The sequence below is a fragment of the Simochromis diagramma genome, unplaced genomic scaffold (assembly GCF_900408965.1).
Source record: "Simochromis diagramma unplaced genomic scaffold, fSimDia1.1 OVJJ01000293.1, whole genome shotgun sequence".
In the NCBI taxonomy this organism is placed as follows: domain Eukaryota; kingdom Metazoa; phylum Chordata; class Actinopteri; order Cichliformes; family Cichlidae; genus Simochromis; species Simochromis diagramma.
This window is the reverse complement of record NW_024386801.1, coordinates 21,499,139-21,512,700: the sequence shown is the minus strand read 5'-3', so window position 1 is coordinate 21,512,700 and position 13,562 is coordinate 21,499,139. Positions and strand designations below refer to the sequence as shown.

At 38.7% G+C, this 13,562-nt stretch overlaps 2 protein-coding genes across 4 annotated transcripts in view; one reads left to right on the top strand and one right to left on the bottom strand.

The window, feature by feature from the left end:
- Positions 1–1,617: 1,617 nt before the first annotated feature.
- Positions 1,618–9,113, bottom strand: cep41 (centrosomal protein 41). 2 transcript variants are annotated; one of them, XM_040026527.1, is made up of 11 exons: positions 8,970–9,113; positions 8,592–8,655; positions 8,442–8,489; positions 6,501–6,562; positions 6,182–6,251; positions 5,945–6,089; positions 4,118–4,284; positions 3,967–4,034; positions 3,742–3,856; positions 3,272–3,487; positions 1,618–2,915 (listed from the first exon to the last, which is right to left on the bottom strand). In XM_040026527.1, exons 1-11 carry the CDS (start codon positions 9,000–9,002, stop codon positions 2,797–2,799), a joined length of 1,107 nt encoding a protein of 368 aa, XP_039882461.1. In that variant the 5' UTR covers positions 9,003–9,113; the 3' UTR covers positions 1,618–2,796. The 2 variants fall into 2 exon arrangements, with proteins under 2 accessions (XP_039882461.1, XP_039882460.1); XM_040026526.1 differs by lacking the exon at positions 8,970–9,113 and adding an exon at positions 8,736–8,952.
- Positions 9,114–9,532: 419 nt separating this feature from the next.
- Positions 9,533–13,562, top strand: part of poc1b (POC1 centriolar protein B) — a 39,703-nt gene continuing 35,673 nt past the window's right edge. The window contains exons 1-8 of one of the 2 annotated variants that reach the window (XM_040026523.1): positions 9,533–9,868; positions 10,392–10,476; positions 10,880–11,051; positions 11,205–11,384; positions 12,437–12,544; positions 12,913–13,028; positions 13,223–13,356; positions 13,441–13,509. In XM_040026523.1, coding sequence (XP_039882457.1) covers positions 9,854–9,868; positions 10,392–10,476; positions 10,880–11,051; positions 11,205–11,384; positions 12,437–12,544; positions 12,913–13,028; positions 13,223–13,356; positions 13,441–13,509 — 879 coding nt within the window. In that variant the 5' untranslated portion in view covers positions 9,533–9,853. The remainder of the gene's footprint in view (positions 9,869–10,391; positions 10,477–10,879; positions 11,052–11,204; positions 11,385–12,436; positions 12,545–12,912; positions 13,029–13,222; positions 13,357–13,440; positions 13,510–13,562) is intronic. The other variant, XM_040026522.1, reaches the window with a different exon arrangement.

Here is a 13,562-nt window from a genome sequence, read left to right as displayed (position 1 = left end):
CTGTAAAACATTTTAGTCTAAAACCAAACTATACTGGATGAAGATGTCGCTTAGTCTCTAATTGATCAACTGTATGTAGCGACACTTTTCTCAAGTACCTTCGACGGAACAGGAAGTATGGAAATTGGATCATAGTTGCATATCAAATCATTGTCCTCTCCTTTAAAAACTGGAGTAATTAATACCCCTTTCCATTCATTTTCATCTTCTATTTCTAACTGACAAATTTTCAAGCTGTAAATGTCAGTAAATTCCTGTATCTTTTAATGAAACAACCTTTATCTGTAATAACTGTACCATTTAAATTTATTTCCTTAATTTCCTTCCGACTCGATGATCTATTTATTAACTTATTTAAGTGATTCCAAAGTGAAATATTATGATCTTTAGCTTTTTCTATAAGAGTAGTGCAATATAAAGCTTTAGCTTTACATAATTTCAGGACTACTTTATTTCTCAGGCTTTTATATATCATGTGATCAGTGTTGATTTCGGTAATCAATGCTGTTTTTAAAGCAAAATCTTGTTTCTGTTTAAATTTGTGTACTTCACTATTCAACCATGGTAAAGCTGTCTCCCTTTGCTTGCATTTGATGTTTTTTGTTTGTATATATTTAGTTGTTATTTCACTCAAAACGTCATCGTGGAATAACAACACAGATCCAAATTATCTATTGATGTAATATGATCGCAATTAATATTTGCAAGGTCATGTTCACATTTTGCAATTTCAGACAGAAATAATCATCTTTACTTGGTCAGAGTTTTTGGCACAAAAATACAGTCAGATAGGAGTACATACCCTGCACGGTATGCACCACTGTCAGATAGGAGGAGTGGTTGACATTCCTACCAGTGGCTGGACAAAGCTGGACTGAAAGACAACACAGAGGCACTAATCATAGCAGCACAGCAACAAACTCTAAGCACAAGATGAATAGAGTTTGTGCTCTACCACATCGGCCAAGACCCCGAGTGCAGGGTGTGCAACAATGGCCCGGACACAATTTAACACATAACAGCAGGGTGCAAGATGCTAGCAGGCAGGACATACATGAGGCACTTTAGCCAAGTGGTTAGCATAGTACACAGAAACATCGGTGAGGAGTATGGCCTGGAAATCCCGAGGTTAAAATAGAATACGTCACCTAGGCTAGTTGTATGAGGTGATGTTCCATGTGCCACATGCCAATTTTGGAAACTGGGGATCAGAGGCCCAGGACTTCCACCTCTGACTGCCGCCCCATTCACAAATCACTGATCCCCTATGTCCACTCTTCTGGGGTAGTTGACTCACAGCAGGACTGACCCAAGTAGTTTCTTCAGGCTCAGCTCGGCCAGGCCCCATGGGCCAAGGCCCAAACACCTAATGCTTGCCCTCGAGGCTCTACCCAAGGGATTCCTACAAGGTAGGACCTGTGGGATCACTTCTTTTGTTTGTTATTGGCTACCAGCTGCAAATAGAAACTATGCTCAAGTTCAGACATGTGCCTGAAATGGTCATATCAAACACTGAAATCACCGGCATCATGAAGATTCACAAGAAGAACACATTGCATTAAGCTGAAGTGAAGAATGCATTATTGTCTGTGTGGAATAAGACTCGCTTGAACCTTGTTGTCATTGCCATTTGGCCATATTTAATATAAACATTCACCACTGCAGTAGTACATATAATGTATGTGACATTTTAAATACAAAAGGTAATTTTATGCATCTCAGATGAAACCACAGAAGTACCTATGTGAAAGTAGGTGGTGGGTCAAATAAAACAAACAAAAAAGATACAGGAAAACCATTTTACCCTTTATTTGATATTCATTACAAATAAAATCATGTAAACAATTTAAGACAGATGATGAAAAGATGGTTAGAAAAAATGCACTTGACAGGGAAAGCACATGTAAAGTCACTAACATGCAAACAACAGGCCACAAATCACAATATTGCTCTTAAGATGTAGGCAATGCTTGTAATAAATATGCTCTGGCCACGACAAACACGTTCATATATTTTCTTTAGTGACTGATCTGTGTCATGCATGTCAGTGTGAAGGTTTCCATTAATCACACAATGTGAACATTTCACAGTACTTTAGATTAAAAAAATACACTAAAATGCTGAAACTGCAGTTAAAGACTGTTGGTGAACTGTCATAATAGAAAGACAAAAGTTACAAAAATACAGCACAACTTTTCAAAACCTAACAAACTGGATTAAACTCTATAACATCACTTGTGCAATACATTACACTTCATTTCATAAAGAGATTTCCAGCATATGCTTCATGTCATATTAACATTTATTTTTTTTCCTGGCTCCAGCCGAAATACCAAAATATGACCAGACCATGCACAGATTTATTTGTGCAGATTTATTAGCTGGTGAAAACTGATGAATAGTGTTATACGTGTGAGAAAAGTCCTTTGATCTCAGGTTCCCTTTGAAGCACTGTTAAGAAATCAATTGGAAACCGTTCAGAGTCTCAAATAAAACATCTGTGTTGTTCCTAACATATTTTTCATATGCAGAGTCACACAACTATCTAGATTTGAACGTCTTACTAGTGTGCTGGTTGTAAAGTGATTAGCATGATATTTCCAACATACAGAAATATATTTAAGGGAAATGTTAGCATTCAGAGAACATTCTGGAGGAAAGCTGACTTTTTATTTAGTTATTTAGTTTCTTCCACAAATGATACTGGATCCAGCTGAATGCTAGATTGAACTGAAAGACATGGACTGTTATTTAGAGGTATATTTGTTAACATCTGTGGTTAAGAAAGGAGTGGGGTTATTTCCAGGATCTACTGCTCTGAACTCGCGCAGTGCCTCTACCACTTGTAGACGAACTGTAACGACTTGATGCAGTAGATCGGGCACTGCTGGTTGACATTCGGCTGGACATTCGACCTGCAGTAAACATGGGCCATAGCATCACTTTATGGAAGCAATATGGTAATAGTATTATTTTTATTGTTAATAATAATAATAATAATAATAATGATATTAATAACAACAACAACAACAACAACAACAACAACTGGAACAATCAAATAAGTATTTAGCTTCAACCTCAGTAGTCTATGAAATAGAAAATACTGCATATGGGACATAAGGTTTTAAATACTGTAATACAGGAACAAAGGCCGTTGTTTTAATAGTTTAAAAGGAGAAAATTCTGGAAATGCAGCAAGTGACTGCCAACTGCTGTGTTCTACAAATTGGATTTCCAGTTGGATTTTAAATCTTTAACAGTGTCTTCTTACTGTTAGAGTTACTGGGGATGAGTATTTCCTCCAGCTGTTCCTGGATCTTGGCCAGCTCGTCTGATGTGAACCGCCACCTCTTCTCTGCTGCTCGTGCCGGATGATGTGACGCGTTGCATTTTTTCCCTTTTGATGATGTAGGAGAGGACAGGCATGAGGCAGGGATGGAGCCTGTTGTCATACCGCTTGGAAATTTCTGAGCGATTACTCTGAGACCTGGCAAGGCAAGACACATGAAGACAAAGGCTTGGTTTTACAAAACTTATTTTTAATAATTGTAAACGTTAGTGTTTACATCCCAGAGCTGCTGCAGAAAGGGGCAACGGTGCATTTTGGCCACAGTCTCTGAGTTCATTGGAAAACATATATGCTTGGCAGGTTCACACCTGGACACATATCACATGTTCGCTATGAAACAGATTACTTCTAGAGAAAGTACTTTAAAAGGCTCCAGTGATATTAGAGCTTACCTCCACTGAGCATAAACAGATTCTCAAACCCTCGTTCACACATGGTGGTAGCTGCCTGGCTAGCTATTCTCTCATCCTCATCATATACAATGATGATCTTCCCTGGGGCATTTTTCTACACCGCTGGTGGGTTAAGGTACAGTCAGTAGTTAAGTGTTGCTATTCACATTTGTAACATGAAAGATTAACAGCTGCCAAATTTGTGATGTGACTATAAAAGGATACGTATTCCAGCACTTCTTTGGTGTAGGGGTTCATTGTCCGAGATAGCATGGCAATGGGAAAACTGTGTGCTGCATGAAAGACAGACAATTGAAATTAAAAATGTCATTTTTTTGTACAAGGAGTTCAATGATCCAGCTTCATGTTTACCTACCGCTAATGATGTGGCAGCAGTCATACTCGTCACGATCTCTCACATCCAGCAGCAGGTAGGGGCAATCGGTGTAGGGCCTGTCAGTTGGCTCTGGGCTGGACACCAACTCACTTGCCATCTTTTGATTGTTCCTGTCTATATTCAGCTCTCCCACACCACTAATGACACTGAAAGGTCAAAGATTGGAGAGCCTCAGACTGTCTGCAGCTTCTTGCATTTTATATTGTAGTTTTTCTGAGTCTGGCAACTGTCACATTTATAACTCAGGGATGCTAAAGAACTGAGTATCCAACATATGAAAATAACGGATAATTTAATTGTAAGATCGGAGGTATATATTGTGCGGACAGAGCACATTATTATCTGTACACTGAGGCAAAGACTAAAACCTGATACTGACACTATACTTTTTTCCTGATGCGATTCACCCAGTTCACCCACTCGACACCCTCTACAGTTAATTTTAGTCTAACACGGGCTACAAATCATTTCCACTCATTTAACTTCTCCTGACATATGACTATAAAAGCCTGGTGACAGCAGTGTTGAGTCAATATAGTAGAGTAGTCACTTTGTCTCATAAAGGACAGAAGGCCTAATGAAAGTTTGTCAAACAGCGCATCACAAGTTTAACCCAGTGCTGCCCTTATTTCTGTCTCCATCTGTCCCCAAGCACAGGGTGACGTATGCACCAAAGGGTTCCCATTACAATGGCAGTCTGTCCCCTTCAGAGAGGCCACCGATAGAATTACACCTGTGGGATTCCTATTTAAAGTGCACGATGATGATAATGATGATAATGATTGGAGAGTATAGGATGCTAAGAACAGAGTGAGGGAGGTCATTAAGTGTGAAATAAACAGGGATGTAGGGTTTTCGGACAAACAGATGCCCTTAGATGCAAAAAGCATGTTGTATGTAAACAGATAATGAACAGTGGGTGTAAATTTCAGGTGTGCTTGGGGTTAATGTAGCGATTGTTATGTGCTGGGTGTGACAGAGGCTGATAATGTAACGCAGGTTGGCTGTCAACAAACTCTCTTTGTATCGTTCTACAAAACACTTCCCAGAAGAAAAATTTGGGATGTTGTGCAAAATGTAAACAACGACATAAGTCAATATTTAAATCACTTAGAAAAAAAATGGAGGCATCCAAGGACAACAAACCTATCACTTTAAAAAAAATGTGTCAGTGTAATCCTTTGCATGTTTTTGTTTCTGCTATTTCTGTATCTCATCCGTCACCTTATTGTGTCCCCAGAAACACATCAGTTTTATTTTGGAATGTTTTAGCTTTCGATGCATTTTTCTTTTTATTTCTGTTGTTTCATTCAACTTTTGCTGGGTTTTTTTTCTACTTCCGTTGTGTTTTATTCAACTTATGTTGTGTTTTGTGTGCTTTTTCAATGTTTTGTTGCAGTCCATTTGACCTCTCAAGGCCACCATAGAAAGTTCAATTCTCAAGACTTTATAAGCCATCTATTAACCATGAAATACATGTGGGTAGATATCAAAAGACATCTTGAAATGGGTGAACTCACAATGTAATACCCATCCAGATCTGATCTATCTGCTAGTGCAGTTGCAAATACAAATTAGACTCCTGGAAAAAGAAAATTGACTTCATATAGAAGTCAGATACTGCATCGAGAAAGTTTCAAAATCTTTAAAAAGGAAATACAATGTAATGATATTTACTGTTGCCTTAGGATACATTTTAATATAAACAGTAATAATAATAGTAAATTTTGTCATAATAAAGTTTGTCTGTCCAAATACAAATAGTATGGTATACTCTGTAAAGGTTTACGGAGTGCTGTAAATGACCTTAGAAGAGTTGACCTAGCAGTGTAGCAGACTTCATTGGCATCTCCTGTCTCCTGACAGTCTGACAGGACTGATGTCAGCAAAGAGCCATTGGTGTGTTCAGACGCGAACTCTGAGTCTCCTCCAGACTCCAACCGCAGACCATCTACAAATCAATAACCATACATTACAATACACTGTCAGCTACTGTCAGTAAGTCATGCTAAGTGAACAAGTAATTCTGACTGCAAGTATTACCTTCTGGACTGTGAGATTCACTATCTTTTTCATTTTCATTCAGGTCGGAAACAGAGGCCACCTGCAATATCTGGTGTGGAAAAGAACATTTTGAAGATAAAGGAGAAGAAATTTTTTTAAACAAAATTATAAATGAAAGTGTAACAAAAGAAATACACATCCTGAAGCTTGTGGAAAATAAAAGAAGAAATCTCAATAAAAAGAGAGCCATTTGTTTAATCACCATCTATGATCAAGTTGGTCGGTAGACTTTCCACTGATTGCAACACCAAACTTACAGAATGTTACAGTTCTGGAAAAAGTCAATTTTCATGCTTACCAGTTGTGCAAATGTTGTCACTTTTAATCGTTTGAAGATTTCATCTTTTCGATACCTGTAATCTTAAATGGAAAGAAAACAAATGCATGAATCTAATATATATATGCAACGCTGAAAACCATCAGTCTTGATGATAGCTGCTTTTTTTGAATAACCCTTGAAGATGAACGTAAATGCTTCCTGTGAAGTCTAATGTAATTGATAAGTGTGAACCAAAGAGTATAATAGTTAGCCACTGCGTGCAGCCTTAGTAGATCAAATTCACCTGGGTCTATCAGGTCCTGTATTTCTTTATCCCCTTCCATTGCTTCACAGAGGCTATGTCCACACTGGACCGGATAGATTTGAAAACGCCCCGCATCCACACTAGCGTTTTCAGTCGTTTTCACAGAGTTGTGCGTCCACATTGAAACGGCCGAAAACGCTTACGTTCCAGTATTGCGCATGCGTGAAACGCAAGACGATTCAGCCTGCCTCATTTCTGTTTGTCATTTATTTACTTTGCGGCTCTTTGAAATGTTGCGGCAAAATGTTGAGGAAAAGCAATGGACTAACAATGAGGTGGAGTTGTTGCTGTGCGTAACACAAAAGTACAAAGTTGTAAAAGCCAGTGAGAGTTAAAGAATTTGAAGAAAAGCTATCTGGAGCATGTACAGACTGATATTAATCTTTAATAGGGCTGTCAAAATTGAGAGCAAACAAAGCATCTGCCCTCCGCTATCTTAGTTTAATTGGTCACATGACTGCATCACATGACTAAAATGTGTCATCGTTTTCAAAAAGTCTTCGTTTTTGCTGTGACGCGAAAGCACCGTCTTCAAATGTATGAGTTTTCGAGAGCGTTTTCAAAATGCTGCATTTTCCTTCAGCGAAAACGCCGTCTCAGTGTGGACGGGAAGCCAAAACGAGAGAAAATGATGCGTTTTCAAATGAAAAAAAAAAACGCATTAGTGTGGACGTAGCCAGAGCCACAACTCTAACGCGTCTGTTCCCATTCTACCTTACCACTAAAGCTACCACCCCAGCGCTCAAATCAAACTGCTCAGTCTGTTTTTATCAGTGCAGCTAATGCTGGTATTATTAGCATTCAGACCTCAGTAATTCACACTCTGACAAAAGACCCTTGCTGGCACCTTGCCAGTATGTCCCTTAAGACTGGGTTCAGTCCCGCAGAGGAAAAAATGTGAACAGTGGTACAATCTGCTTCAGAGAATGGAGGGATCAGTGTCTCTTATCCCTGAGAAATCAGAAGGAAAAAATGCTCTGCCACCTGGCTGTAGCTCAGGTGGCAGAGCAGGTCAGCCACTAATCAGAAGGTCGGTGGTTCGATCCCAGGCTGCCTCCTGGCTGCATGCCAAATATCCTTGGGCAAGATACTAACCCCGTGTTTGCCTACTGGTGGTGGTCAGAGGGCCCGGTGGCGCCAGTGTCCGGCAGCCTCGCCTCTGTCAGTGCGCCCCAGGGCAGCTGTGGCTACAATGTAGCTTGCCATCGCCAGTGTGTGAATGGGTGAATGACTGAATGTAGTGTGAAGCGCTTTGGGGTCCTTAGGGACTAGAAAAGCGCTATACAAATGCAGGCCATTTACCATTTATTTACCATTTACAAATTTGATTTATTAAACTGGGATATATCAATAGGTTAGCAGCTCACTCTTTTACCTTTTGACAGTACACAGAGAGTAAGGAGACACCCATTGATCATTAAGAAATTGGGAATGCCAGGTTGGGAAATCTTGCCTTGAATGTACAGTAAACAGGTCTTGTGCACTTAAGGAAAGTGCATGGATCTTAGAGTTCTACCAAGGTGTTTTATTTGAGCCACGTTTTCACTTTTGATATGGAATCATTCAGAGTGCTTTTAATATTGATGCACACTGCTGTTATGAGAACGCTTATAAGGATACTGCAAGCACGAAATTCTTAAAGACAGGTTACTCACTTTTTTTAATCTCCTCCAGTCTTTCCATATACTTCGTGAGACTACATCCTGGGAAATAAACCGTGACATTAACATGTATAAGGAAGTTAAAGAGCATTCAAACTGTGTGTCAAAATAAGCCACACAGTCACGTAAATCTTGCACATGTACCTGTGTCAAGCCTCGTTTTCACATGCTCATACTTTGCGTTTTTCGGTATCTTTTTCTTCATGTACTGCAGGGAGAAAAGAACGACACGTTAGCGTTAGCTGTGATAGCTTAAACGCAAATCGTACAGTCTAGAATAAAGAGCACCTTTTCAATAGTAGTGAGAAATCTAGCTAATGCTGTCATTTTAACAGGTGCGCTACCGTTGATATGGTAACACTGACACCAATATAGCCGACTAGCTACCTCTTTGGAAGGGCCACATTAGTTTTTGTTGCTCATGCTGTAGCCGCATTAAGTTAATGGATTTTTCGACAGTGCAGTAATGCCACTTAGCGTGTAAATAAAATAACTAGTGCTGTTTTTCTTCCCCAACATTACCTCTGCGTTGCCGATGCTCCGATTCAGCGACATCTTTTTAAACCGCAATATCAAAAGTCCAGTTTCAAGGTTAACAATCTCAGTTTTGATTCGTCAATGTTTTTTCCCCGACCAATCAGGTAAGGTTATACTCTGGCGCTCTGTCGACATAGTGGTTTGGCTAGTTGCTTAGCAGCCAAAGACGCTCCACCCATGACATGGCGCGTTCGGGTCTCGTTTTTTTTTTAGGTTAAAAGCGCAACACAATTACAGTTTGCAGAATATTTCCGTGGTTTGTGAATTTGGTATGTTCTACCCGATATTTTTACGCAGTCTTTACTCTTTGTTGTTTAACACAATATGCTATGCTCGTTTTTTATATTTGTACGACACATAATTACAGTAAGCCCTTAAATCCTTAATATGACACCAGAGCTTGAATAGAATAATTCAGTAATAATAGCAATACCATTTGTTCACTTTGAGTGATTTTTCTGTATTTGTGAATGGTTTCTGTGCTTAAGTATTATCTTGTAAAGATGGTTTCCAGTGAAGATGTTTACGTTTACCATTTTAACATGTGTCATGAATGCAACACCAGTCTTTGCTACAGAACACGGGTTGTTTTTTGTTTTCGTTTTAGTTTCACGCTGCAGATGAAAGGTGCAATTCTGTTATGCGTTTAACGAAACTCATTGTTTATTTTTGACCTCGGAAACCATAAAGTACGACGTGAATTCAGCTTACTGAAAAAAAGTGTTGCGCTATTATATCTGAGTTCGATAAGCCAGGTCTGAACGAGTTGCTGGACGCGCAGTGCTGTGTTGACAGTCATGGAGGTGCAGATGAGCGGGTTAGTTCAAATTTCCTTCAGACAACTTTAGCACTTTTACTCAACACACACAATGGCGTCTGTTATGGTAAGTATATTTGTTTTAAAACTTGCGTTAAAATAAATGTGCGAAACTTTGTGTACATAACGTCATATGGCGCTAATATTAGCCGAGTCGGCAAGTTTCTTTTAGCTACGTCTGCTAAGAGGATTTACTGATTGGGCTGTCACACGGGGTCCTCTATATTAACTTATTAAAGCATCGCTTACACCTGCCTTTCTTCAGCTTCGCCAAGCGTAATGTTTGTAGTGTTAGACGACCACGCAGCAAAGCAGGGAAGAAAAGACTACCACGCTTATCCAGCAGTAGACTTGAGTCTGAGCAAGTTGTCCCTAACGACACGAAAAGAGTGAAAGTGTTCATGAAGCAGAGCAACGCCAGAGTGTCATTCGAAAATCAAAGTCAAATGTTTTACTATAATCGCTGAGTTTTCCTAGTTCGAAGAAGTTAGAATTGATTTATTGTTTACACAGCCTACTTTCCTGTCAAGATTATTTTTTTAAACATTGCACGCAGATTTTTCTACACTAATTGAGCTTTGTAATTGAAGGAGGATCCTACGTTGGAGAGGCACTTTAAGGGACACAAAGATGCTGTCACTTGTGCAGACTTCAATCCGAACCGCAAACAACTGGGTAACCCTTACTTTTCAAATGCAGACATGCTTTTAACATCATGCATATATTTGCTCTAGTCTTGTGTCATTCTTTTGACCTTGAAATAACGTTATAAAAAAGAGAAAGAGCATGTTGACATTGCTAGGTATTTCAAATTTTTATTGATAATATTTGAACTAAAATGAACAGATTTAAGCTATTTTTAGAACTAGGCAAGTAATACTGAAACCACCTATCCTGTGTTCCAAAAAGGGCTGTTTTAATGGGTGGACGTTTAACCTGAAAGGGTCCAATTTTTCCAATGTTTTTGCATTATTTCTCTAACAAAGGCCATCTGTACTGATTGTACTGACGGGAGTTTTATGATCTATTTTTTGTTTGAAATGTCTCCATGTGTCTTTGTTACCTTTTGTCCCTCCAGCCTCAGGGTCATTAGATAAAAACTTGATGATATGGAATTTGGCTCCCAAAGCGAGGGCCTTTCAATTTGTTGGGCACCAGGATGTGATCACTGGGGTGCAATTCTCTCCATCTGGCAATCTGGTGGCTTCTTCTTCCAAGGACAGAACAGTCAGACTGTGGACACCTTCAATGTAAGCATCAGTCACTTTATCCAAGACATGTTTAACCTGTGAATTAAAACTCGGTCCAATAACATGCAGTTTGGTGTATAAATTAATGTCTTGCAGAGATTTGGCAACAAAAATAAAATGGCTGTATTTAGTTATTTTCTGTGCATCTCATAGGAAAGGCGAGTCGACAGTGTTCAAAGCCCACACAGCTGCTGTACGCAGTGTTGCCTTCTCCCATGATGGCCAGAGACTGGTGACAGCATCAGATGACAAGTCTGTTAAAGTGTGGAGTGTTCACCGGCAGTGCTTCATCTACTCCCTCAATCAGCACACTAACTGGGTGCGCTGTGCTAGGTACCAAAGAGCACATAAATCCCTATAGTCTATTTTCATGCAGTTGTGTTATAACTTACTTGACATTTGGTTTGTATGTTTGAGCTCGTTTGAATTTCCAATATAGTCAAAGAAGTTAATATGTTACATAGAGTTGTGATTAAAAGTTTACATACAGCTCATTGGCATAAATCTCAGCAAACCTTTTAGTCTTTTAGTGATTTCTTTGAACTGTTCTTTTTCCCAATCCACTCAGGGTTAGAGAAGACCAATATTTATTTGAATGTCATTCAGAAAGTTGCACATCAACCAGATATTTTTGGTAGTCATCAACAAAGATGTTTGTTGATGTTTGTTGCAATTAGGTATTCCTAATTGCGGAGTTGCAGAAATTGGAGGTAGCCCTCCTTCTTCATTTTTTACTTTTATCTACTTTTTGCAGTCCAAGAGTACAACCGGCAGCAAAACGGCCCCATAGCAGGATGATACCACCACCATGCTTGTGCAAAATTGTTTGAACTGAGGATTTTGGAATCTGCAGTTGTGTAGAAATGGATCCATGACATTCTCATTGGATCTTAACTTGGACTTTTCCCATTGTTCTTAATATTGATCAGTTCAATAAGTGCTGTCAAAAAAGTCCAGTTGTAGTTAATAGGTAAGTTAATAGGTTTTGGTCTTTTTAAGTTAGAAAACATTGTAGAACCTTCAGCATCCCCTTATTAAAATATTTAAGTGATTGGGTGTATATATTTAAGCCTGTATGTGTACTTCTGTACACTTAAAAATGAATCCAAAATAAATGTATACCCAGTTCTGTTTTTTTTGCCTTAATTTAATCTGTTTGCTGTACAATCATTCCACCCTGGAAAAAGAATAGTTCAAAGCAGACATTAAAAACCCAGAATTGAGAGTATTGAGGAAAAACATTGAGCAAACGTCTGATCATAACTGTATAAACAACTCACTGATCAACTGAGTGTTTGTAACTATATGAGTGTGAAACAGCACAGTACTGCAAAAAGTGGATTTGGACTTTTTCTGTATTATCGTTGTGTGTTTATTTCCTGTAGATTTTCTCCGGATGGCAGAATCATAGCTTCCTGTGGGGATGACCGGACTGTCCGGCTTTGGGACACATCTACCAAACACTGCATCAACTGTTTGACCGACTGTGGAGGGTAAAATCTCTCCAAAAACTGATCTAGTGTTCTTTTTTCCTCAGTATTTTTCATATAAGTTTTGTGCATCAGTTACTTGAAATTCAAAATTCAATTTGTTGTTTTAATACAGTCACATTTTCTCTTTGACGAATTTTGCGCATACACTTTTCAAAAATGTATTAAGCTGCATATTTTTCTTAATGAAGAGATATCCCGATTTGAGGATACTGGTTGTGTTTGAAAATTTAGAAGCTGGATTGTAAAGTGGTGAAAGGCCAGAACATCATTAAATGTAATTTGATGTGAAAACTAACTCGCCTATTTTTGCTCTCCTATTCATGGCCACTGATTGACTTCTTTTTTTGTTTTTGTTTTTTAAACCCCAGATCAGTGACATTTGTTGATTTCAACTCCAGTGGTACCTGTATTGCATCGTCAGGAGCTGACAGTACTTTGAAAATCTGGGATTTACGGACCAACAAGCTTATTCAGCATTATCGTGGTACGATAATGCTTTTTTTTTTTTTTTTCATCTTGTATAAACAAGTGTCTAAAATATCCTACAGTTAAGACTTTAATTGCATTCCTAGATTACTAGGTATACAATTAATTCACCTAATTTAGGTTTTCATTTAAAATTCAATTTTATATGTGTATTTTTGTGATTGTGGCTTATTTTTTGTACAATTGGATCAGTTCATAGTGCAGGAATCAACAGTTTTTCCTTCCACCCATCCAACAACTATGTGATAAGTGGTTCGAATGATGGCACTATTAAGATATTGGACCTGTTGGAAGGGCGTCTGATCTACACTCTTCATGGGCACAAGGTGATGCTTAAAGAAATGTCCATTTTATTAGTTCTTCATAGTGTTTGATTGTAGTCTTTGACATTCTTTAATATATTTTATTAGGGTGCTGTGATCACTGTGGCCTTTTCCAGGGCTGGAGATGTCTTTGCCTCAGGAGGAGCTGACAGTCAGGTTCTGCACAATGACTGAACAATGAATTACCCAAATCATTCGAGGTCATATCT

Coding starts and splice junctions, on each gene's coding strand:
- cep41 (XM_040026526.1), bottom strand. CDS start 8,774: ATGACAGCATTAGCTAGATTTCTCACTACTATTGAAAAG. Junction 8,656..8,735: donor TTCTCACTACTATTGAAAAG/GTGCTCTTTATT, acceptor TTCTCCCTGCAG/TACATGAAGAAAAAGATACC. Junction 3,857..3,966: donor CCAAAGAAGTGCTGGAATAC/GTATCCTTTTAT, acceptor CCAGCGGTGTAG/AAAAATGCCCCAGGGAAGAT.